The sequence below is a fragment of the Lethenteron reissneri genome, chromosome 69 (assembly GCF_015708825.2).
Source record: "Lethenteron reissneri isolate LAM-NWPU_2019-01 chromosome 69, ASM1570882v1, whole genome shotgun sequence".
Lineage (NCBI taxonomy): Eukaryota > Metazoa > Chordata > Hyperoartia > Petromyzontiformes > Petromyzontidae > Lethenteron > Lethenteron reissneri.
Window position 1 is genome coordinate 3,492,434 of NC_083847.1, and position 24,934 is coordinate 3,517,367.

General features: G+C 47.5%; 1 protein-coding gene across 1 annotated transcript in view; it reads left to right on the top strand.

Moving 5' to 3' along the window:
- Window positions 1-24,934, top strand: part of LOC133360632 (uncharacterized) — a 102,398-nt gene that overhangs the window by 58,129 nt on the left and 19,335 nt on the right. Inside the window, exons 20-22 of the mRNA XM_061579429.1 lie at window positions 1,937-2,034; window positions 2,459-2,722; window positions 3,208-3,378. Of these exons, the coding sequence (XP_061435413.1) occupies window positions 1,937-2,034; window positions 2,459-2,722; window positions 3,208-3,378 (533 nt within the window). The remainder of the gene's footprint in view (window positions 1-1,936; window positions 2,035-2,458; window positions 2,723-3,207; window positions 3,379-24,934) is intronic.

Below are 24,934 nucleotides of genomic sequence, written 5' to 3' on the forward strand. Positions count from 1 at the left end.
GGCTGCTTGCGTTGTGGCCGAAACGTCGTGAGAATTATTTTATTATGTTTTATTTGTATTATTTTATAGCTCTTAATATTGTCCATAAATTCGGTGGTTACGATTTTACTATTATCATAAATGTCATAGGAGAAGACGTATTGCAAGGCAAAGTCGTCGTGAGATCGTAACCCTCCCTCTGGCAAGACCCGTCGCTTGAAAAACGTCATCACTCACCGCAACAGCCCATGGGCTGCCAGAAAGACAAACCTCCCATCCCACAGGGTCACTGCGACATCCTCATTCCGTGTGTTGAGGCCGCTCCATGGCTGAGGCGAGTACATTTTAATGGTTACGTTGATAATTTTATCAATGTTATTAGTTGCTATTATTATCGACTTGAAAGATTTCTCACGACTTCATGTAAGCCCAATTTTTTGTAACATTTACTGAGTTACGCAAAATCTTGTAAACCGAACGTATGACATTTTAATGTCAATACGCATTCCCTGCTCAGGCCTTTGGATAAAGATAATTGAGCTTCATGGGAAGAGAAACTACAGATGGTGAGCAGACTAGGTAATACTTTGGACTGCTGCGAACAGAAAATGATTGCCACCCCACACCTGTGTGAGCCAGAAACCACTTTCATATATTTATGTGCAAACTGTACACGACCTCACATACATGGCGCTCCCATGCAATGTTTACAGCCGGGACAATTGATCCACTAATCTATTAAACATGATAATGGACCCATTTTCTTTCACGGAGATTACTCGGGCTGTTTGAAAAATAGTGGCAGCCCCCACATCCTGCCTTCTGAAGGCAGGAAATCCCCTACAAGCTACGGCGTGGCCGATGATATCGATGACGTCACTAAGCACCTGCCGTCACCTCCAGTCCAGGGGCACACTTTTTCTTCCCAACTGTTTTCGTGTTATCCAATTGGTCGGGTAATAGAGCGGAGAATCAATATTGTGATGAATAGTATTTTGTTGGGGTAAGATTGCATAAATACAATGTCCATAGTAAACTTTTCTCGACCGGACTAAGCAAGTTAATAGATTTGTCACATAAACAAACTTGACAACTTTACATGCTGTGAGATTACTGTCCAACAAACTGAAGTGCTGAAGCAGTAATAAATTGGCACGTTTATTCACTTGACAAATATATTACTTGGCTCTCGGGCAGAGGGGGATTCACAAAACGCGTTGCATTTATGCTATCTGGCATATACAAATAATGTATGAATCGGTAAACCAACCACTTAAATAGATGGATAGCCCAGCTGGAGCTTCATGTTTCATTGCCATGAAATAAACATTTCTACCACCATTGGCTCATGGACCTATATCTTATTTGGCCGATGAATGAAAATCTAATTTTTTGTCATTGCAATGAACATCGGACCCTCGTTTGTTTTTTCCTGCTATATATTTATTTTTAGCTATGTAAGTGTTACCCAATGAGTTGTATAATCGAACCAAATAATTTGTAGTCTTTTACTTTAATTATCCGATAGCTCAACTCTAGTGATGTTGCAACGGAGAAGCGCCATGTTTTACAGAGCATACTCGAAGGTCTGCTGACCATCCCCAAAAGCAGGACTGGTGCTGGCTGAGCTTCAATATGAAGCATTCACACTCCCTCTACTTACAGCAGTCAGCTGAAGGCTCCCTCTATCTACAGTAGTCATCTGGGGCTCCCTCTACCTACGGCAGTTATCTGAAGGCTCCCTCTTGCTACAGGAGTCAGCTGAAGACTCCCTTTAACTACAGTAGTCAGCGGAAGGCTTCCTGATACCTACAGCAGTCAGCTGAAAGTTCCGCACTTCTTTTTCAGGCCGGTGCATGAAAAACTGGGAGCCAGTGCTTTGCGCCTCCAAGTTTGCGATGCAACAACGACTTTGTCTGTTTCACAGAATTTATGGATTTTTATTTTTGCTATACAGGCTCAAACGTAACCATGGTCACAGTGATGACTCTAACTGTGACCCGCTGCGAAATGAAAAACGACATAGGCGGCTCGTGGGATCACCACTCGCTGGAGGTGAGCCCACGGTCACCCGTGTCCGTAGTTTTGTCGGCTCTCGCCATTTCATCGAACTCCATTACTGTGTCCCACGCACCCGGAATTCTGTCACTATACAAATGTCCCCGGTTACTCATCCGTCCACAAATCACACTTTTATAATAAATAGTCAATTATATACGATAATTTACTTTTCAATTTACATGTACTGTTTTCTGTTTCCATATTCGTGTAATAACCACCCTAAATCTGTTTAATGCGTTTGTAGCTTAATTTTACTAAATATCGGTTTTAATATAATTTGTTCTAGCCAAATTTACAATGCTGTTCAGGGAACTAATTATATAGGCACGCCACATCCATCTCACCTTGTTTTGTCATATTGATGTGATATGTTCAACGGTGTATGGTAAAATCGGCACGCCGCTCGCTGTGTTGCCAGACACATGACAGCTCCACCGAAAATTTCATCACGTGCGTGGTGGACTTGGCGTCTCAGAACTTGCGCTCTGCGAGTGGAGGAATCGCCATGTTCATTGGGGCGCAGGTGTATGTCCCCCCCAACGTCATCCACTTCGACACGGTCTTCTCCAAATTCGACCTTGTGGGAAACGGAGCCGTGTTTGGGACGATGCTCGCGATACTGGCCGCGTACGCCCTCGCCATACTTCTGACTCGCAGGGCGGACAGGAGAGACGCCCTTAAGGTCTGGGCACACCCCTGCACAACAACAATAAGAGCAACGCAGGCGAGATTGTGATTACACTTTTAAACTATTGTTGGGGCGGTGACACACAGCACAGCATCAATGCATTTTCCGCTTGTTGTGGAGGTTCGCTGCCTTGATCACAGTGCACATTAAAGATTCCGTTAATGTTATATGGCAAAAGAGTAGGCCATAGATAGAAGTGATAACCTCCTCCTGCAAACACTTGGCAGGACCCTCCCTAAAAAAGGGTCATGAGAATTAGTAAAGCTTTGATGCGTAAACAAGCGTAACAATACCAGTAAGTGCAACAAGTCATGTTTAACGAATGGTACACAGAAGGAGTCCATATCACAGAGCTATTGTCAAAGCCAAAATATTTGCAATGTGGGCAGAAAATTATGATTTTCACAAATGCTTCATGGGGGGTATCAGGACAGCCTTTTTAAAATGGGGAATGTCACCGTGTGTCTTATCACTTGCAGTGGATGGTGCTCCCTATCTCCGACAACAGCAGCAGCTACAGTTACACGTACCTCATGTCGGTGACGACCGGAATGAAATGGGATGGAGGGACCAAGTCCAAAGTGTTTTTCACAATCTACTTTGAAGGAGACAACACTGGCATACGTATGATGCAGAATGGTGTATATGATGTACGGACACTGTCGTTCTATTTGCAATAGATTGCGTATTTAATTTTATTTGTATATGTTAGTGTCGAGAAACGATATGGCCTGTGGCTGCATCTGCAGCACGAAAGCTATCGCTGCTTGGGCATGTATTTGATTCTATTTTACGTATTAAATTTTAGCATTTGCTTACCTTTCCTATACTTGGCACTCCTATCGTTTTTGTATTGTTGTTGGAACTTTCTGACTCGCCCCAACTGGACCTCTGGGGAAATAAACTTCATAGCTGATCGGATTTCTCCAGGATAAATATAGATTCTGACTTTGACTTTAATAGCTTTAAATCAATATGGAAGTGCACCTTTTCCAGCCCCACCCCTTCCTATTTAGGCCCCACTCCTTCTTTTGTAGGCCCCACCTCTTACTTATAAGGCCCCACCCCTTCATTAGGCCCTTCTCCTTTGTGATTAGGCCGCATCTCTTTCGGCTCTGTGCCTTTCCTTTTTAAGACCCACCCATTTTTTTAGGCCACACCTTTTTCTGTTTAAACTGCACCCCTTTTTGCTCTGGACACACACTGTGTTGGGTTGGCTGAGGCAAGGGTGGGCAGGCTCAGTAGAGGTAGGGGTTGAGCAGTTTTTACAACTACGACCAAAATCCCTTAGAGCAGCAATATAACAGGTGAATGTTGTGCTGCTCACTTTGTCTCTTGGGCCTTGCCACTGAGGCCACGCATTCAGGGCGTCCATCACTGTGCTCCTTTTGTTTCTCAAGTTTAAAAACAGAATAATTGCCAAACATGTAGCAACACAGCAATAGCGGCACAATAATAATTAATGCTCTTTCAATAAATAAAGAAATGGTATAATACAACTTATTGAAGATACTAAGAGGAGTGGAAGAATGTATCCATGCTGTCCCAAGCATACATTAAATACATTAAACATAACACATACTGTACTTTAATGTCACATATATTATCACCTACACTCAAGCATTGAAACACTCTTGCACTAGAAAGCATATGCATTAACTATTTCTTACGCATTAAACACACATTAATACCTACCTCCTTACATTCAACCAGACTTAACATGTACTGTATGTACACATATACACTTGTACATTTCTTACAAAACACGTTATTCACACAGAGGCATGGATTTCTCCATATAGCCTATACAGGCTGTTGGAGTGAGTGCTGCCAGCGTGTGCTTATGTAGTGTCATTGATGATGGCACTATAGTAGCGATAATACAGTGTGAGTGGTACTATATGTGCGTAGCATCTCCCTGGCACCTGAGTGAGCATACCAGAGAAGGGGCTGAGTAAACACGAGGGGGCAAGTGACCGGATGAGGTGGTAACGAGGACCAGGGAGAGGATGAGAGGAACACCTGATGTGGGTCCTGAACTGTCGCGAAGGATCGGGAAAAGAGGTGTGGCCAAGGGCGGGGCCTGGCCACGCCGCAGGGATAAAAGCCGAGCCCCGGGGGAGACCGGGGTTGGTCCTGGCTGAGAATAAACCTCCGTCGTCATGGTCCTCGGGCTCCAGGCTTTGCGCACGTGGACCAGGCAGCGCATTGGCTGTCCTGGTCCGGTTTAATAGTAGTCCTATCCAGAGTGTATTATAGCCATCTCCCCCAAGTGCATATAGCTAGTACAGGAACGGTGGGTTATCACCTTATGTCGTTACCCCGTTAGTATTAGGAGTTAATATAATGTTAGTTAATAAAATGTGCTGCCTCCAAGTTCAAGTGTGCACCTCGATTGAACCCATTTAAACTGGTGTTAGAAGTGGTTATATTTTCTAACAAATTAGCCCTAAATTAGGTGATATGTTCACGCGTCTGAAAAACTCACAAAGACAGCTTCAGACGACGACGATGACGACGAGGGGACTCCACCACAGACAGCCCCGGGGATGGCAACCCCGGAGAGAGGGGGAGAGGTGGTGCTACCTGCGGAGCAGCGGGACGACCACCACGTCGCCGCTTCACCGCCACCAAGGAGACAGCTCTCCGCGCTTGCCTCGCTGAACTGCTGGAAGCGGTGGCTTCACTTGTCGCCGAGCTCGACCGAGAGGAGCCGGCGATGGAGGTTGCAGCCCCAGGGTCGCGGGATTTGGAAGCAGAAGCGCGCTGGAAACTTCCCCCATGCACAGCGCGCTCGCGGCCGCCGTTTTGGCAGTCGCGTGGCAAGAGGAGCCTGCATAAATTTTACTTCCTGCCAAAACCGCCAATAGAGATCCTATCATCCAAACACCGGCTCCCATTCGTGAAGGAGTGCACAGCTGCAGGAGGAAATTGGGAGCAATTTCGGCGGTGCTCCACTGCAAACTGTGAGTTGGCGGGCTGGACGGAGGAAGAGGCGCTGAGAACGCTCCCCACCATCTTGGATGACGACGCCTTGGCGGACTTTTATGCCATCCCGCCAGCTGAGAGGGCCATGTTGTTGCTGGCCTTTGCACAGATGGCGGCGATCTACGATCTTCCATCGAATGTCCGTCACAAGTTCGCTACGCGAAGGCAAGGGGAGGCCAAGATGCCTCTTGCCTTCCGCAGCGCACTGTTGTTGCTGGTACAAGCAGATTTTCTCAAGATGGAACAAGCTGGCTTGGACTCGTTGGTATTGGAATGTATGCTGGCCTTAGTGAAAGAATTTAACGTCGTCCTGCCAGCAACGGAAGACGACAATATATCGTCTCTCAAGATTACTCGGTGCATTCAAGCGCATTTCAATTTGAAACGGCGTACGCAAGTGGTAGCGTGCCCCGCACCCTGAGGTGTTCAGTGCAACTGAAGATGGTGATCCCGCTCAAGCCTGTGCTTCGGTCGATGATGGCGGTTGGCGGAGAGGCGCCTCGGAGTGGCGGGGAGGAGCGGCTCCATCCTCTGAAATAATTTCGGCCTGCCGGGACACATCTCGACAGGGCCGTCACTGTCATCTCCGTGGACATCCCCAGCTCTGCATGGTCCTAAGGTGAGTCGCGGCACACCACGCACTCGGCCCTGACAACTATCTCACTCATCCCGCTCGGTTGTCGGTTCACGCTTGCTCGTTGCACGCTCTCGTCGGGATGCGGAGCGGGAGAGTTCAGTTTTTCCGGGAGAATTCCTTGTTTGTGCAAACTTACATGGCGATTAAAACCGTTTCTGATTCTGATTCTGAGATGGCTGGCCACGCCGTTCTGGTCAGTGGTCGGAGTTGGCTCACCATGTGGTCGCCGCGGCAGCGAGATTGTCGGCCGTTATTAGAAAAGTACAGGGGGTAGAGGTACTTGTGCTGATCGACACCACAGCATCCGCTACCATTATTTCAGAATTTATTTTTAGCATGACTCGGAACCTTCGTCCAGTCACAGCTCCATGCTTTGCAATGAACGGCAGCTCCCTCGGAAATATTGGTCAAATAACGGCAATGGTGTGCATCGGTGACATTCAATTGACGGGGTCGGTCTTAGTTTCGACATCCCTTGATGTACCGTGTTTGTTGGGCACCGACTTCTTGGGGAAAATGCCCCTTAAAGTTTTAGTGGATCAAGGATGCATTGAATTTCCATTGGGATGCCACATGGCCTTTTTGTCTTCGCACACTCAATTGCGCTCGGTTAATGCCACGGATCGGGCGCTAGCGACAAAGACTGTCACCATTCTCAAATGTTGATTCACTTGCGGCTGTGGAACCAACTTGATAAATCAGCGACTGCCAAAGAGATCCTGCTCACACCTTCTAATAAAGCGGCTCGGGGTCTAGCGCTCGTGCGTGCACAAACACTGTGAACCCTTCATTCACAGAGAGTCGGTCAACACACAATTAGCGCATAGCCTGGTTGATTATGTTCTTCCAAAGATTGCTAAATTAGAAGTTAAGTGTGACATTTTGAGATAGACAAGACAGACACAAAGACAGACACACAAGCAGAGAGAGACAACACAGAGACACACAGAGAGAGAAACCAAACTGCAGGATATATTCGAGAGACAACACAGAGACATACACGAAAGCTCCAAATCAAGTGTGAACCACCTCTACGGGGAAGTTTTAAGTTTGTTTTCTCTCTGTGTCTCTGTGTTGTCTCTTTCTACTTGTGTGTCTGTCTTTGTGTCTCCATGTCTGTGTCTTGTCTCTCAAATTTCACACTTGACTTCTAATTTAGCGATCTTTGGAAGAACGGAATCGACCAGACTATGCGTTAATTATGTGTTGACCGACTCTCTGTGTTGCATTGCATTACATTTTCAAATTTTACTAAGTTTGTTTTTATTAAGTGTGTTTTCTCACTCTCTCGCTGTGTCTCTGTGTTGTCTCTCCAGTATTTCCTGCAGTTTGGTGTATCTCTCTGTGTGTCTCTGTGTTGTCTATCTCTGCTTGTGTGTCTGTCTTTGCGTCTTTGTGTCTTGTTTCTCTCTCAAAATCTCACACTTAACTTCTAATTTAGCAATTTTTGGAAGAACGTAATCAACCAGGCTATGCGTTAATTGCGTGTTGACTGACTCTCTGTGTTGCATTGCATTTACAAATTTTACTAAATTTGTTTGATTTAGCGTGTTTTCTCTCTCTCTCCCCGTCTTGTTGCTCTTATTTCCTGCAGTCACAAAAGCTCAACATCTCTCATTGACATGCTAATTTAACTATCCCCCCTCTCTCTCTCTGCACCCCTCTCTCTATTTAAAGCGTCAACACAAAGGCGTTGTTTATCTGTGTGCCTATGTGTGTGTATCTCTCTCTGTATCTCTGTGTTATCTCTCTCTGCGTATGTGTCTGTCTGTGTCTCTGGTTCTGTGTTTCGTGTCTCTCTCAAATTTAGCAATCTTTGTAAGAACATAATCAACCAGGTAGGGTGTTGAATGTTATGTTAGCCGACTCTCTGTGTTGTATTATATTTCTAAGTTTACTAAGTTTGTTTTCTCTTTCATTTGTACCTGATGATTTATTGTCTTGCAATCGAAACGTCGTATGCAATTATTTAATTTATTATTTTCTCTTTCTACGTGACTTTTGCCGAAATAACCAAAGAGTAACTTTCTCAGTCTTTACAAATTTGTGGTTCGTCTGTTTTTTCAGTTTTTATTTTTTTAATCTGCGTTGGTTGTCCACTTCATGCTGCGTGTGACCCTCCCCATCATTGTTTTGTATGGCTGTGGCCCTCTATCTTTTTGGATTGTCCATTGCCTCTGCTCATTTCTGCCTGATTGGTTTATCGAATTTCATTAGTAGATTCATGTATATGACGACAGCAGTCTGACATTACGATGGCTGGTAACTCTATAAAAGTATTATTGAGTTTGCGCTCTGTTTTTCAATCGCATGATGCACAGTTGTCCCGACTCTGTCATTCCCTGGGTATTCTCAGGCGATCACCCTATGTTCAATATGACGCTAGTCGTAGCAAAACCATCAGTTCACTTGCAAACCAGGTCATAACATAGATATTTTGTCATAGCCCCACCATTTCCATTGGTACATCTTCCGTTCATTGCCCATTGGGGCCTGTTCAACGATCACCATTAAAGGGTCCCATAACTGGTGTACTCATTTAGCATTACTTAATGTACGTTCCATCAAAAGTAAGGCATTTGCGGTGAACTAACTTATCACAGACCAGTGTCTTGACTTGCTATGCATAGACCTCTTTACTATTTTTCACTGAACGAGACGACTCATCTGGTTTTTCTTTTTGTGAGAATCCACAAAAAGAATCCACGTTCATCAGGTGGCCTGGCTTTATTTCATGCAAATTCTGAATTTGTTAAATCTGTCCCATTGCCAACCTTTCCATCGTTTGAGCACCTCGCATTAAATTGGAGGTCAATTTGTACCCAGCCAGCATTGTTAATATTGCTCTATCACCCTACAAGGTTAATTTCCACTTCCTTTCAGAGTTCTCGGAGTTCCTCTCAGTGGTGTGTGTTCGTTCTGAACGGATTCTCATATTTGGTGACTTCAATGTTCAAGACACACAGACAGAGCAAAATATAAGAACGACAAAATGAATGGAGACAGAAAACATACACTAAATACACAGGGGAAGAGAGAGAAAACAAAAAACCCAGGTATCTTGGTGATATGTCTGCTTATATGTCTATAGTTTTCTGGTTAGATTTTTTGTTGCTATTTCATTTATACCTGATGATGATTGCTTGTGTTGCAATCGAAACGTCGTATGTTATTATTTAATTTATTATTTTATCTTTATACGTGACTTTACCAAAAGAACCAAAGAGTAATTCCTGCAGTCACGAAAGCTCCAAATTCAAGATTGAACCACTTCTACGGGGAAGTTCCAAGTTTATCTTTTTCTCTCTCTCTGGGTTTTTTGTTTTCTCTCTCTGCCTGTGTATTTAGTGTATTTTTCTGTCTCTACTCGTTTTTGTCGTTCTTATGTTCTGCTCTGTCTGTGTGTCTCCGTTCCTCTTGTTTTATGTTTTGTCTTTCTTTGGAATTTTCACACTTAAATTCTAACTTAGCAATCTTTGAAATACGTAATCGACCAGGCTATGCGTTAATTGTGTGTTGACCAACTCTCTGTGTTGTATTACATAACATTTCGATATTTTGCTTGGTTATTTAATTTAGTGTGTTCTTTCTCCCTCTCTCCTAATGTTCTAGCTTGCGTACTTTACCAGGCGTTCTTCGTATTCATTGACATGTTAATTTTTTCTCTAACCCCTCCAACTCTCGCTGCCTTCTCCCCCCTCTGTCTATTTAAGGCCTCGCCACAGAGTCAATCTCCCTCTCTGTGCCTGTGTTACCCTCTCTCTCTATGTATCTTGGTGATATCTGTCTGCTTATATGTCTGTCTATAGTTTTCTGGTTAGATTTTTTGTTGCTATTTCATTTATACCTGATGATGATTGCTTGTGTTGCAATCGAAACGTCGTATGTTATTATTTAATTTATTATTTTATCTTTATACGTGACTTTACCAAAAGAACCAAAGAGTAATTCCTGCAGTCACGAAAGCTCAAAATTCAAGATTGGTCCCATAACTGGTGTACTCATTTAGCATTACTTGATGTACTTCCATCACAAGTAAGACATTTGCGGTGAACTAACTTATCACATACTCTTAGTTTTTTCGGTAAAGTCACGTAGGTAAAAAATTTAATTAAAATTAATAAAAGTAAAAGAATAAAAATCATGACGTTTCGGAGGCAACACAAGCTTCCGTCTTCAGGTGAAACCGTCACAGCAAATATCTGTATTAAGTGAAGAGGCACGACCTTATATACTGGTTAAGGAGGGAGGAGCCAAGATGGGCCGCGGGAGAGGAGGAGTGTGAGATGGTCAGTACTGCTGCTGGAACTGAGCCTTTGTAATGTAGATGGCGGAAGTAGATAAGCCAGCTAGGATTAAGCTGTCTTTTGTTATGCTGCTGGGTGGGTAAAATTAATTCACTACCCATGTGGTATTAATCAGAGACGCAATGATCCAATGAATGGAAACGCTGGGGATGTTAACACTCGGTAAAGTAAAATAGTGCCTGTCAGATAAGATGGTCCAAAAATGTGTAGTTAAATCTTTTTTGCATGGTTAATAACATCTTTCCAATGATTACTAAGTTTGTACCCATCATCACGGTTGAAATTATGTCTGTGTTTGTATATCTGAATGGCTTCGTGTACAAACCTTTGATGGTAGCCAGAGGGTTTGCAGAGCACCTTAGTCTCAGAAAAAACAATCTCATGAGAGCCCACTGCGTTGTCGCAATGATCAGGAACGGCGGAAGATTACATTTTGCCGTGTTTCAAATCTGACTTGTGCTCGCGGACACGATCAGAGATATGACGTTTCGTTTTGCCAATGTAACAATCACCACAGCTGCAACTCAGTTTATAGACTCCAGGGTATTGCAAGTCAGGGATGACATCCTTCACAGATGGAATTAGATCACGGATTTTATGTACTGTACTGAATCAGACTTGGATCTTATGTTTGTATAGAATTTTGGAGATCTTTTCGGTCACGCCAGTTATGTATGGTAACGTGATAGTTTTGATCGGAGTTTCAAGTGGCTGTTTCTGTATGGTGGGAGAAACAGGTTGGCGGATGGTGCGGTCAGAGTATCCGTTCATCCTGAGGGCCCGATGTACATGTTTTAATTCACTGGCCAGGTGGTGTATAGCGTTTTGATGAGATAATTTTTTTGAGATGGGTGGTGGTGGGAATCAGGTTTCAAGTAGGAATCTGTGTGGGTGGCTTTCCTGTGTTCCTCTCAATGGTGTGTGTTTGTTCTTAACGGATTCTCATATTTGGTGACTTCAATGTTCATGATGATACACCATTCAAACCTCATGTTAGGGACTTTTCTGCCATCCTTGACTGTTGGTTTCATCCAGATTGTCAAACAGCCAACACTGTCTGACGTACATACTTTTATTTGGTTTGTTCTCTTGGGCTTTCACTATCTGAACTGACTGATCGTTGTTCCTCTTTGGTATATCCCTGTTCCCTCCTGGTCCTTTTGTTAAACATCGAATTTCATTTACCAAAATTATATCTATGACCCCGGCCTCTCTCACAGATACGCGATTGAGTTCTGCAATAGCTAATGAGTGTGAGCTTCCCGTTGAAGAGGCTGCTCAATTATATAACTGTACTGTCAGAGATCCTGGGTCATCTGGTTCCCTTCCAAACCCATTGTATATCTTCCCATCGCCCTTCACCATGGTACACTGCAAAATTCAGGGCACAAAAAATAATACGTGCTTGGAGAAAGTCCGGCTTCACTATTTATCATCAAATATTTAAAGAACAACTTCGCACTTATCACAAAAACATTGTATTGGCTGAATCCTCCTACATTGCTGGCTGCATTACAGATAGTGACAATCATCAGACCTTATTTTCCTGTATCAGTCAACTTTTCAATAAGGAAAAAATGAAATCTCCCACTCCTCCGCTGATTTCTGTACTAAAATTCAAGTGTTTTTTCACGGTCCAAATGAATGTCACTTCCCTCTGTTCCCTCTCTTTTCTACTTGCCTCCAGCTCAGTTCGAGGGCATATTATTAACCCAGTTTTTCCCACAATCTGAACTGTGGAACTAATTTCTTTAATTGCTGTCTCTCGACCTACCAGCTGTCCACTTGATCCCTTCCCTTCAAGGCTGTTATGTGACTATTCCGTCATACTGAGGCCGTTTAGCCTCAGCATTTTCAATGGGTCCCTAAAAATCAGCACAGTTCCTGACTGCTGCAGTCACCCCACTTTTATAAAAGCCGGGTCTTGATACCGAACTTCCAGAAAATGTCCACCCAATATCTAACCTTCCATATTTGTCTAGAATTCTAGAACGAGCTGTGGTCACTCGTTTACAGAGGCACCTGGCATCAAACGATTTATTTGACCACTTTCAATCGGGGTTCAGACTTGCGCACAGCACTGAGACTGCCCTGGTAAGGGTGGACAATGATTTACTTTGTCAGCAGATAAAGGCTTTGTCAGCCTCCTCATTTTGCTCGATATAAGCACGGCATTAAACTCCATTGATCACGGGGTTCTCCTTGAGCGATTGGAAGTTTCAATGGGGATCTCTGGCATAGCTTTATTGTGGTTACACTGATTTGAAGCTTTCGTGACTGCAGGAATCCATACTCTTTGGTTATTTCGGTAAAGTCACGTAGGTAGAAAATAATAGATCACGATGTTGCGATCGCAACACAAGCGATCGTTATCAGGTGAGACAATTACAGCAGGAAAATTGCTGAAGCAGGCGAGAGAGCTGCTGTGACAAGAGGTTATATAGGTCTGAGCTGGGAGCAACCCAAGGGTAAGTGGGTGGGGCTAGAGATGGAAGAGAGAGGGGGTCGGAGCAGCAAGATCGGTGGCAGGGGGCGAGTGGGACAAGGGGGGAGAGAGAGCTGCCGCTACAAGAGTAAGTGATCGGCGACAAGGGGAGATGGGGGGGGGCAGAGATAAGAGAGGGGAGGCAAGGGGGGGAGATAGAGGGGTGGGACACAGATAATCGGTGGTCGGAGGAGAGAGAGGCTGTGTTAGTGAATGTGACTCAGAGCGTCGGGAATAGCTGTTAACTTAGGCAGGCAGGAAGGGTGACATCACCACCAGTTATGATTTAAACCGGTTATTAACGTTCTTCCAATGATTGCGCAGTTTGTATCCATCTTCTCGGTTGAAATTGTCTTTGTGTTTATATATTTGGATGGCTTTATGGACAAATCTTTGAAGGTAGCCCGAAAATTTGCAGAGTACCTTGGTCTCAGAAATAAACAATGTCGTGTGAGCCCACTGTGTTAAAACAGTGAACAGCTACGGCAGAGGTATTGGTTCTGCCATGTTTCAAATCTGCTTTGTGTTCACGAACACGGTCCGAGACATGTCGTTTCGTTTCCAAAATGTAACTGCTACCACAGACAACTTAGTTTGTAGACACCAGGATATTGCATATCAGGGATCACATCCTTCACAGATGGGATCAAATCACGGATTTTGTGTACTGTGTTGAATCTAACCTGGACCTTGTGTTTATTCAAGATTTTGGAAATATTTTTTGTAACACCTACTATGTGTGGCAAGGTGATGGTTTTGATTGGGTCCTCAGATGGTTCTCTCCCCATGGTTGCGGATACAGCTTTGTGGATTGTGCGGTCTGAATATCCATTCATCTCGAGGGCTTTAGTGTACGTGCTCAAGCTCACTGGCTAGGTGGTGCTGGTTGGAGATGCAACGGGCCCTATGGTGTAGTGTTTTGATGAGATAATTCTTCTGGGCTGGATGGTGGTGGGAATCAGATTTTAGATATACATCCATGTGGGTGGCTTTCCTGTAGACAGTGACCCAATGAGCCATCGGGTCTCTTCTCGAATGGCAGCTTGCCATCATTTTCCACTTCCATGGTGAGTTTGATGGATGGGTGAATGGAATTGATGTGGTTGAAAAATTAGTGGAGTGCTGGCTGGCCATGTGGCCAGATGACAAACGTGTCATCTACGTATCTCTTCCACAAGGAAGGACGTCGGGTGGATGTTAGGATGGCATCTGTTTCAAAATTCTCCATGAAAACATTTGCGACCACCGGCGATAAGGGGGAACCCATTGGGGTACCTTAATTTTGTTCGTAGAATGTGCCATTCCAGGTGAAGTAAGTGTTGGTAAGGCAGTGCCTCACCAAATTTGGTACATCCGGATTTAGTCCTTGTTGGACCAAGTCTTCAATGATTGCAATGGTGTCAGGCACAGATACCTTGGTGAACAGAGATACCACATCGAAACTGACAAGTAAATAATCTGGAGACAGTGAGATTTCCTTGATTAGAGAAACCAAGTGAGCTGAGTTAAGTACAGCTGAGGTGGTCTTGCGCGGGCCAGTTTGTAGGTGGGTGAGTTAATGGTAGCTTCTTCTTGGTTCTTTCGGTAAAGTCACGTAGAAGGGAAGTAATAAAATAATAAAAATAAAACATAATAAAACAATTCTCACGACGTTTCGACCACAACGCAAGCAGCCGTCCTCAGGTGAAAACCAGGTCCGTCGAGGCGACAGAGACTTTACCGAAAGAACCAAGAAGATGAATCCCTGCAGTCACGAAAGCTTTAAATCGAAATTTAATGGTAGCTTGTGTTGCGATCAAAATGTTGTGATCTATTATTTTCTACCAAAGAGTGTGGCTCCACTCTTACTTACAGAATCGTAGGTACTTTGTCACAAAGGATGGCTTTAAGTCACTAATTCGACCGGTTTTCTGTGGTGTTTCGCAGGGATCTGTGCTTGGCCCATCACTTTTTGGTATCAACATGGCACCATTGGGTGTTTTGCTCCAATAGTTTGGCTTATCCTACTATTGCTATCCAGCTGATACTCAAATGTACCGTATATTCAATTTGGATCAGACTATACAACAGCATCGTTTGCGCTATCTGCATCACGAACAGTAGTCATTCATGGATGCGCCAACACTTTTTGCTACTAAATGACGACAAGACCGAAGCCATATTCGTCAGCTCCCCTCTGCATCTTTCTAAAATTGATTCACCTTATTTGTTGATTGATGGTCGCGATGTTAGTCCCACTTGGGAGGTCAGAAACCTTGGTATTCAGTTTGGCCAATCATTGTCCTTTGAGGGACATATCTAAGGTGGTTAAAATGTGCTTTTTCCACCTCAGAAATATTGCCAGAATCCATCGCTTCCTGTCACCTGCTGACCTGGAGAGACTGGTTCAAGCTTTTCTGTTATCACGACTCGACTACTGCAATGCCTTACTGGTTGGGATACTGAGCAAAATACTTCGCAGTCTCCAGCTTGTTCAGAATGCAGCTGCAAGAGTGCTTACATGTACACCATTCCGTGAACGCATTACACCAGTCCTCTTATATCTTCATTGGCTACCGGTCAAATTCCATGTGGATTTTAAGATACTGCTATTTACCTAAGTCTTTAAAAGGGCTCACCCCAAATTACTTTCAGCAACGAATACATTGATATATTCCATCAAGGTACTTAAGATCTTCTTATCTCCAACTGCTCAGCACTCCCAGATCTAGGTTGTGCTCTTTTAGTGATCGGACTTTTGTTAGCGTGGCACCCACTGTTGTATGTGTTGGGATTATGAAATTTTGATAAAAATAATAAAAATTAATAATTTTCCGAAAAATGCGCAAATCGCATTAAATATGATAGTGTGTGTATTAATATGCATAAATTATGATAATGTGTGTAATTATATGCATAAATTGTGATAATCACGGAGATAATCGTAGTAATTTATGCGGATGCTTGCGGTTATGTTAATGTGTGCAGTTGTGATAATTAGGCTTAGCTTCGTTTATCCAGAGTTATATCAATCAGGATAACACGATTATCATCGATTAAACATTTGCTGATTATCTTAGTGTGTTTGTTATTTTAGGTCTCCAGGTTCAGATCTCGTCACAGGATACAGTTATCAAGAATAAGACAGTTTTGCATGGACTTGGAAGGAACACTCGAGTCGCTTCTGTGATAACAATTTTATTCTAAACAAACATGTGACATTCTAGCATGCAGGTCAAACATGCATCAATAATTCATGAGCAAGATTATGCAATTAACAAAAATGGATAACTAAAAATACTCCTTCATTTGCGAGACTATGCATTTAACTAAATTAGATAACCACTCTTATGCTTTTGCGAGATTATGTATTCGACTAATATAAATAACTAAAACTCTTATGCAATTGCGATATTATGCATTTGACTAAAATGAATGGATAAACACTTATGCATTTGCGAGACTATGCATTTAACTAAATTGAATAACTCAAAACTCTTATGCATTTGCGATATTATGCATTTAACTAATATGAATGAATAAACACTTATGCCTTTGCGATATTATGCATTTAAGCAACCGAATGACTAAAAACCCTCCTAACAATCGTAACTTCTACCTTTCCACCAGGCATCTCAGTAGTTCCCCCATGTATCGAGCACAATCGGCGACTGGCGGAGTTTTAAAACAGACATGCGACGATTTATATGAAGGCAATAAAAGCAACTTATTATATCCCAGAGGCGAAAGTATGTCAATAGATTCATCGGCAAGTATAAAATCCTTTTTAACGAAATGTTTGAGACAAGGGTGGGTGGATGCGTGTTGTGAGAGGGAGTATCGGCTCTGCTTTGATTAATTCCTCAGCGAGATTCTCTGACAAAGAAAACCGATTTGACAAGATATTCTCTCTATATATATATGGGTCGATTCATAATGAGGATTCCGAGAGTTTGAGTTTGCCTCGACGAATCTATTGATCGCCTATGCGATGAACGGGACAAAAGAAAAAGGCAAGGAGAATAACCTCACTCTTATAACCGACGGACTCTTAATCACTCGATGGGCCGCGATTTCTCATGGCCAGCTGATGGTTCATGTAGTTGATAATCAGTCTTCTGATAATTGACTAGGGTTGATACGATGGTAAGGGTGAAATAGATAGGATAGTCTCACAGGTGAGTGGGGCGTCGATGCGTGTGTGTGTGGGTCTATTGGTGGGGGAAAGTTGTAGGTACGAACGACTTTCGGAGAAGGACCCTCTTGGCTTGCGCGGCTGCGGTGAGCGGCTCGCTTTTCGACTCCTCCCTCGGCTGACCCCGTACGATGACTGACGGCGCGGCCGCGCTCGTTTGCGTGGTCAGGCGATGCACCTCGGCGTGGCGACACGGCAAGGGAGCTGGGCTCGTACACTCGTGTGCGGCAGGCGATGCACCTCGGCGTGGTGACACGGCAAGGGAGCTGGACTCGTACACTCGTGTGCGGCAGGCGAGCACCTCGGCGTGGTGACACGGCAAGGAGGTTGAGTCTCGTGTACTCGTTTGCGGCAGGCGATGCGCCTCGGCACCCCGCGAACCTCGTCCTTCTGGATGACGAAAAGCTTCTTCGTTGGCGGCGACGAGAAGAGATGGAGCCGAAGCCCTGGAGATCTGTGGTGGGGGCCAGAGCCCCTGACGATCTGAGTTGAATGGATTTTTCCCCGGCTTATATTGGAAAAAATCCACTCAGTCTTCCCGAGTTGTTCGAAGGCCGTCATATATTTTTCTGTGGGTTGAACACATCTGCGTCCGTGTGTTTCGTGTGTCGTGTGCGTGTTTATTAGTAAAGACACAGCTGTCTAATCATTCTTGAAGGAGGGGTGGGGAATGTTATTTGCTCGCGTGTGCAAATCTTGCTGTCCGTGCTGCGGGGAGACAAAGGCGGCCGTGTTTAACTCCAACACGCGCACAATCTCCTCTCTCCGCGTCTCATGCGAGAGAAAACAAACAAAAAAAAACAGACCGAGAAGAAGCAGACATCCCCGCGACTCCTCCTCGCGACCTTTCCTAACCCTCCTAGCATTCATGGGCCATTTGTTTGTGCTGCGGGGAGACAAAGGCGGCCGTGCTTAACTCCAACATGGGCACCCTCTCCTCTCTCCGCGTCTCTTGCGAGAGAAAATAAACAGAAAAAAAACCAGATGTTCTCGAATGTCAGCACAAACCCCCCCCTTTGTGACCTTTCTGCTCCCTTCTTGCTTGCCCTGGGTGGGTCATTCTGAGGTCAGACCCCGCTGGAAGACAAAGGTGGTCGAGGAGATGTATGCGATACATTTATGTGGTCCTGTGTGTTACATTTATTCTTGAATTATATTTTATGAGTTCCATCGGTCTTAGTATCGTGGTTATCATTCGTCTATGTTCAATGAATATTCGTAATGATCCTCGTCACATTATTATTTTGGGGCTTCGCCAAGTTTAGTTCTCCAGAGATTGGTGTTTTATTCAGAGTTATATTTTAATGTCCTGAGGTTAAATGTAACTATGTTTCCACTTAAGCTTTCTGGAATTCGTACTCTTTAGTTTTTCGGAAGGTCGTGTAGATAGGAAACATATAATTCTAAATAATATGTATGCGGTGAATACGAGTAATATAAGATAATTACTAATAAAAAAAAGCTATGGTTTGTTGGTTAATTCTCTTTGTTAAGTTTCTACTTTTCGGTTAGGAAAACGTTAAGAAAACGCGAGTGGCAACCGTTATTTACTCTGCACCTTATCTGTACATCTCCAGATGTCTTGGGAGGCTAGTCCATACATCTTTTTGTCCATCTGGATGTCTATGACCTCTCTGTGACCGAATTCTTATCATTTTAACCGCCCTCCATGTTTCATGGATTCCTGGTGTGCTTGTGAGGAGAAGTGAGTTGTTTTCATTATTTAAAAAAATATATAGATATAATAAAAACACATTTTTTTCTTATTATTCTTAATATTAATAACGGAAAACAGGGCATAGATATGTAGAGGTGTAATTGCGCATGGCTACGAATGTTGAGGTGTGATTATGCATGGCCACGGATGGCCAACAAACACAAGGGGCGGGGTTACGGCCGTACACAAGGGTGGCGCTAGCACCGACGTCCGCATGTGTATCCCCCACGGGCCCCCCCCTCGGGGGCGAGTCCTATAAAAGGTGATGAGCTCGAGGGCTCGAGGTCGGGACTCAGCTTTAACCAGAGAAGACGGAAGACCAGCTAGTGTAGGCCCCAGAGCTCCCCTGGCTCGCTGTCCTTATAAGGGCCGACCAGGGCAAGCCGGTGGCGTGGCCCCGAGAGCCCAGACGAAGCTGGTCTGGTGACTCAGGGAGCCGGGATCCCAGCTTAACCAAGCTGGGACAGATAGCCTCCCCTAGTCCCGTAGTGGAGGAATTGGTATAGGTTAGAGGGGTTAGCTGTCGAGAATCCCTGTAGCCAAGTGACCTGTACAACTGTGTTGGTGTAATAAATAAGTGTGCCTCCGATCCTGTCGTCAAGCCTCCATATATACTTACTACATCTGGTGTCAGAAGTGGGGTCGAATCGGAGCAGCCGGGGCCGAGTACGCCCGCGCCGCTACGACAGGAAGAGGGGGATGCGTCGGCCGAGGGACTCCGGCTGGCCCACTCCCGCCTGGCGGACCTGCTCTACGCCGCGGCCGCCGCGTTGGAGGAGATCACGCGGCTGGGGGCTGGAGGAGCAGCGCGGGTCGACGACGGCAGCCGGCGCGGGGCGACGTTTCCCGCCACCCCGACGCGGCTCGCGGTCAAATTTCCCGCCATCTCTACAGTACGAGCGGAGGGCGGGGCCGGCCCGCGTCACGTGTCTGCTGAGCGCCAAGCACAAGCCGTGACATCATCAACGCCGGCCGGCGCGTCAACATCAGAGCGACCGGCGATGCCATGTGCACGGCCCGCCCACACTGTATCATCGGCGGGGAGCGACGGAGAGCGTTCTGCGGCCACGGACGCCGCCTTACAACAGCGTCTGCCGCCTCTTAAAGAATTTGTCGGCGCTGACGGAGACTGGGGCGGCTTCAAGAGGCGGTTCATCGCTCATCAAGAGATGGCGAACTGGTCGGACGCCGAGGCTCTACGCGCGCTGCCAGCGATGCTGGACAACGACGCCCTGGCTACCCTCACCTCGGCGCCGAGGGAAAAGCGCGCCACTCTACACCTGGCGTTGCAGCTGCTGTCAGCCGTCTATGGGCCGCCTTCGGACTGCAGGCAGCTGTTCCACGATCGGAGTCGGGGCGCCAACGAGTCACCCCTGGCCTTCCGGACGGCTCTCCTGGCTCTGGCAAAGGCTGCTTTCCCAAGGATGGACGAGGAAGGAGTGGATGCCATGGTGGCTGAGAAGCTGCTGCTACTCGCTGACGAGCTGGACGTCAACGTCCTGGCTCAGGACGACGCGGAGATGTCGTCCCTGCTGGTCGCGCGCCACATCCACGGGGGCTTGCGGTCCCTGCGTCGGAAGGCGGCAAAGGGGGCGGCCGGCCATGCCATGGCGACCACCGCCCTCCCATCGGAGGAGGTCTGCGGGGTGGAGCGGCGAGGGGAATGGAGATCGGCGGCACCGCAGGCTCGGAATGGACCGAGCCGCCAGGAGCAGCCCAGGTCATCTGGGGCGCTCACACGCTGCTACAACTGTGGCCTGCAAGGCCACGTTGCGTCTGGATGCCGGGCTCCCCGTCAGCGCGGGGCGACACCTCGTCAGGACGCCACGCCGTCTCCTCCCAAGCTCCAGCAGAGAAATACGGCGAGTCGCGGCACCTCACACGTTTGGCCCACGCACACATCCGACACACACTCACGCGCTCAACTAAACAGGGCTCCAAATTCCCCGTCCGTCACGCGCGATTGTTCGGTAATGCGGCGAGCGCTCCAACCGGGTCAGTGGTCGGAGCTCGCCCATCGTGTCGTTGCTGCGTCGGCGGGATCATCGGTCGTGGTCGGTCACATTGATGGGGTAGAGGTGCGGATTTTAATTGACACAGGGGCATCGGCGACCATTATATCTGATTTAATTTATAACATCCTTCCCGTTCAAAGTCGTCCCTTGCTCCCTGTTGACGTGCCGTGCTATGCCGCTAACGGAGGCTCTCTGGGCATTATTGGCCAAATCCGCGCCACTATCTGCATTGGGGACATTAAATTATCCGGCCCTGTTTTGGTTTCCTCCTCACTCGCGGTTCCGTGCCTGTTGGGGACGGATTTTCTGGCCAAAATGCCCATCCGTATCCTTATTGACCAAGGGTGCATTGAGCTCCCATCGGGCCGACGCGTTACATTTCTGTCTTCCCCCACCACGGAGCGTCGGGCGTTTGCCACCGTGCAGGCGCTCGTCACAAAAACTGTGCGCGTGCCTCCGGGGGCTCAGATGCTCGTCCCTCTTAGGTTGCGTCGGTCATTTGATGCAGGGGTTGCGGATCGGGGGGTCTTGTTGGGTCCATCTCGGGCCGGGGTCAATGGACCCGATTTGCTCGCGGCTCAGACTATGGTGAGAGGGGATGGGGACCCCTTCATTGCAGTCCTTAATGTGGGATCGCGAACGGCCGTGGTTCCTCAAGGGACCGTGCTTGCACACGCAACGCCGGTGCCCTATGAGGAACCACTCGTGGGTCAGGTATCCACCGATCCTCCGTCGCGACCGCATTCGGACTCTGATGACGGATGGCTGGATGCGCTTTGCGCGGGTTCAGTGGACCTGTCTGACTCGCAGCGCGCGCAGCTGCGAGTTCTCCTGAGCGAATTTGCTGACGTTTTTAGTCAACACAAATTTGATATTGGTTGTACAAAATTGCTGCGACACCATATTGACACGGGTGACAGCGCGCCGATCCGCCAAAATCCCTTTCGGTTGAGTCCCGCCGAAAAGGATCATGTCAAATCGGCTGTTGATGACATGCTAGCCGCCGATATCATTTCCCCTTCCACCAGCCCGTGGGGCGCGCCGATCGTTTTGGTGAAAAAACACGACGGCTCACTGAGATTTTGTGTTGACTTTCGGCGTCTCAACAAAATCTCTGTGGCAGATGCGTACCCGCTTCCTCGGATGGATGAGTCGCTCGACGCCTTGGCCGGTGCGCGATTCTTTTCCACCCTTGATTTGCTATCTGGATTCTGGCAGCTTCCTCTGGATGACGAATCGAAACCTAAGACTGCTTTTCGTACACCGCAGGGCCTCTTCCAATTTAACCGTTTGCCGATGGGTTTACATTCTGCGCCGGCAACTTTTCAGCGGTTAATGGAATTGGTCTTGGCAGGTTTGCAATGGGATTCGTGTTTGATTTACTTAGACGATGTCATCGTCTTTAGCAAATCCTTCGAGGAACACCTCCAGAGGTTGCGTGCTGTTTTTCTCAAAATGCGGGCTGCCAATTTGAAATTTAAACCACAGAAGTGCCATTTACTCCGCGAATCGGTGCGATATTTGGGTCACATTGTTGGGCGCTCGGGGATATCCACTGATCCCGCCAAAACGGAATGCGTCAGCTCCTGGCCGACTCCCACCTCTGTGGGAGAGGTCAGGAGTTTCATTGGGTTCGCGTCGTATTATCGGCGATTTGTGGCTGACTTCGCTACGATTGCGAAACCATTGCATGCCTTGACGTCCAAGGGAGTCAGGTTTCATTGGGGGCCGGAGGAGGAGGCTGCTTTTCGCGCCCTCAGAAATGCTTTGGTGGGAGCTCCGCCGTTGAATTACCCGGATTTTTCACAACCCTTCTTGCTCGATACTGACGCAAGTAACACGGGCATCGGGGGTGTGCTGTCCCAGCTCATCGGGGGCGTAGAGCATGTGGTGGCTTACGGTAGTCGGGTACTGTCTCCAGCCGAACAGCGGTACTGCGTTACCCGTCGGGAATTATTGGCCATTGTTTATTTCATTCAGCAGTACCGCCCGTATCTGTACGGTCGGCGGTTCACCGTCCGTACAGATCATGCGGCCCTACAGTACGCCCTGCGGGTTCAACAACCATCGGGCCAGTTGTCTCGATGGTTGGAGATCCTCCAAGACTATGACTTTGTCACCACATATCGTAAGGGTGTCCGCCACACGAACGCTGACGCCCTGTCACGATTGCCACCCACTTCGGAGTGCGCGTGCCTGTTGGGTTCGGGGCGTTGTAGGCCCCCGAACGTCACCACCGATTCGGTCCTCGTGGCCGCTACCGATGCACCTTCGGCTTCGGGTCCTATCGAGCAAGAAGGGAGGGATTCGTTGCTGGGGTTGCCGGTCGCGGAATGGGGACGCCTCCAAATGGAGGACACCTCCCTCCTCGCTTTGCGCCGTCGCGTCGGGGGGGCTGGTCAGGGGGTGGAAAACGTTGACTCGTGGGGGTTGTTCCAGGGTCTTTTGATGCACTGGGATGGAAAAACCCGGCGCCAGCGGCTTGTGGTGCCTGCTGCTTTAAGGGGTAAGGTGGTATGGGCTGTTCATGAGCGGCTTCTGCACTTGGGGGTTCACAAGACCTTTGCCACGCTCCAGCTGGATTTCTTCTGGCCGGGCATGGAAAAGGACGTGGGGGATCTCTTGGGGTCATGCACGCAATGCGCGCAAAGGAAGCCGCCTGCGAGGGGGTCCAACCCTCCGCTGCAGTCCATAAAAGTTTCCCGGGTTAACGAGCTCGTCGCTCTGGACATACTTGGGCCATTTCCCGCTACGCCCAGGGGCAATAGGTATTTACTAACGGGGGTTGAATACTTCACGAGATGGCCTATGGCCTGGCCCCTGGCGAACCAGTCGGCAGCAGCCATCGCGGAGGCCTTTGTCCAGGGCCATGTCCTCGACAAAGGTGCTCCGGAACGGCTGCTTACTGACCAGGGTAGGAATTTTTCTGGTAAACTCCTACGTGAGGTGTGCGACCTCTTGGGTACGGAGAAGGTTCGGACCTCTCCGTATCACCCACAAACTGACGGGATGGTGGAACGGCTGCATCGGACCATCACGTCCATGCTGTCCCAGCAGGTGTCGGTATCCCAGACGGATTGGGACCTCCGCATAGCCGGTGTGTTGCAGGCCTACAGAATGGCTCCTCATGCGGCCACCGGATTTTCCCCTTTCTTTTTAATGTATGGGCGCGAAGTTAACCCCCCTGTGGCGACCCAGCTGAAGCTCTCGGCGCTCCCGGCGAAGTCTAATTTGTCCGAACACATTAAATTTAACATCGCTAAATTGTCTGAGGCGCGGGAAGCGGCCGTGCAAAATTCTGAACTCCGCCAGAAGGCGAACGAGAGGCTTCGGTTGGGGCGGGTGCAGGTGGTCAAATGGGAACCAGGGGACAGGGCGTGGTTGCACTGTCCTCAGGTGCCGCTGGCAACCTCGTCGAAATTGGTACGGCCGTGGCGGGGGCCAGTGGAGGTCGTGCAGGTTTTGCGGCCGCAATGTGTTCGCGTCAAATGGGGGAGGCGCCGGTGGTATGTGCACCCCTCAAGGTTAAAACCATTTGTCGCGCCGCCCCGTGGTTCACACACACACACGCATGGCCAAACGTGTGAGGGTGTCGCCGACTCCCCGTCGTCGCTGCACTCGCCTAACCTGACGCCAACTGTTCCATCCCCAGGTGAAACAGGAGTGACGGGTCCACACCCACCAACCCCTCCCGGAGGGGTCGGGGGTCACTCGGCAGCGACGCCTGACTCTCTTGCACCCGGACCGTCAACAACCGTCACTGAGCGTGCCAGGACGGGCCCTTGTGACGGGCCCGCCGCGCGGACGCGCGCCAAAACGCGCAGACTATTGTGAGGTCGGCCGTTGGGGGGCCTTGCGGACAATGGGAGGGGTGGCGTCCGGA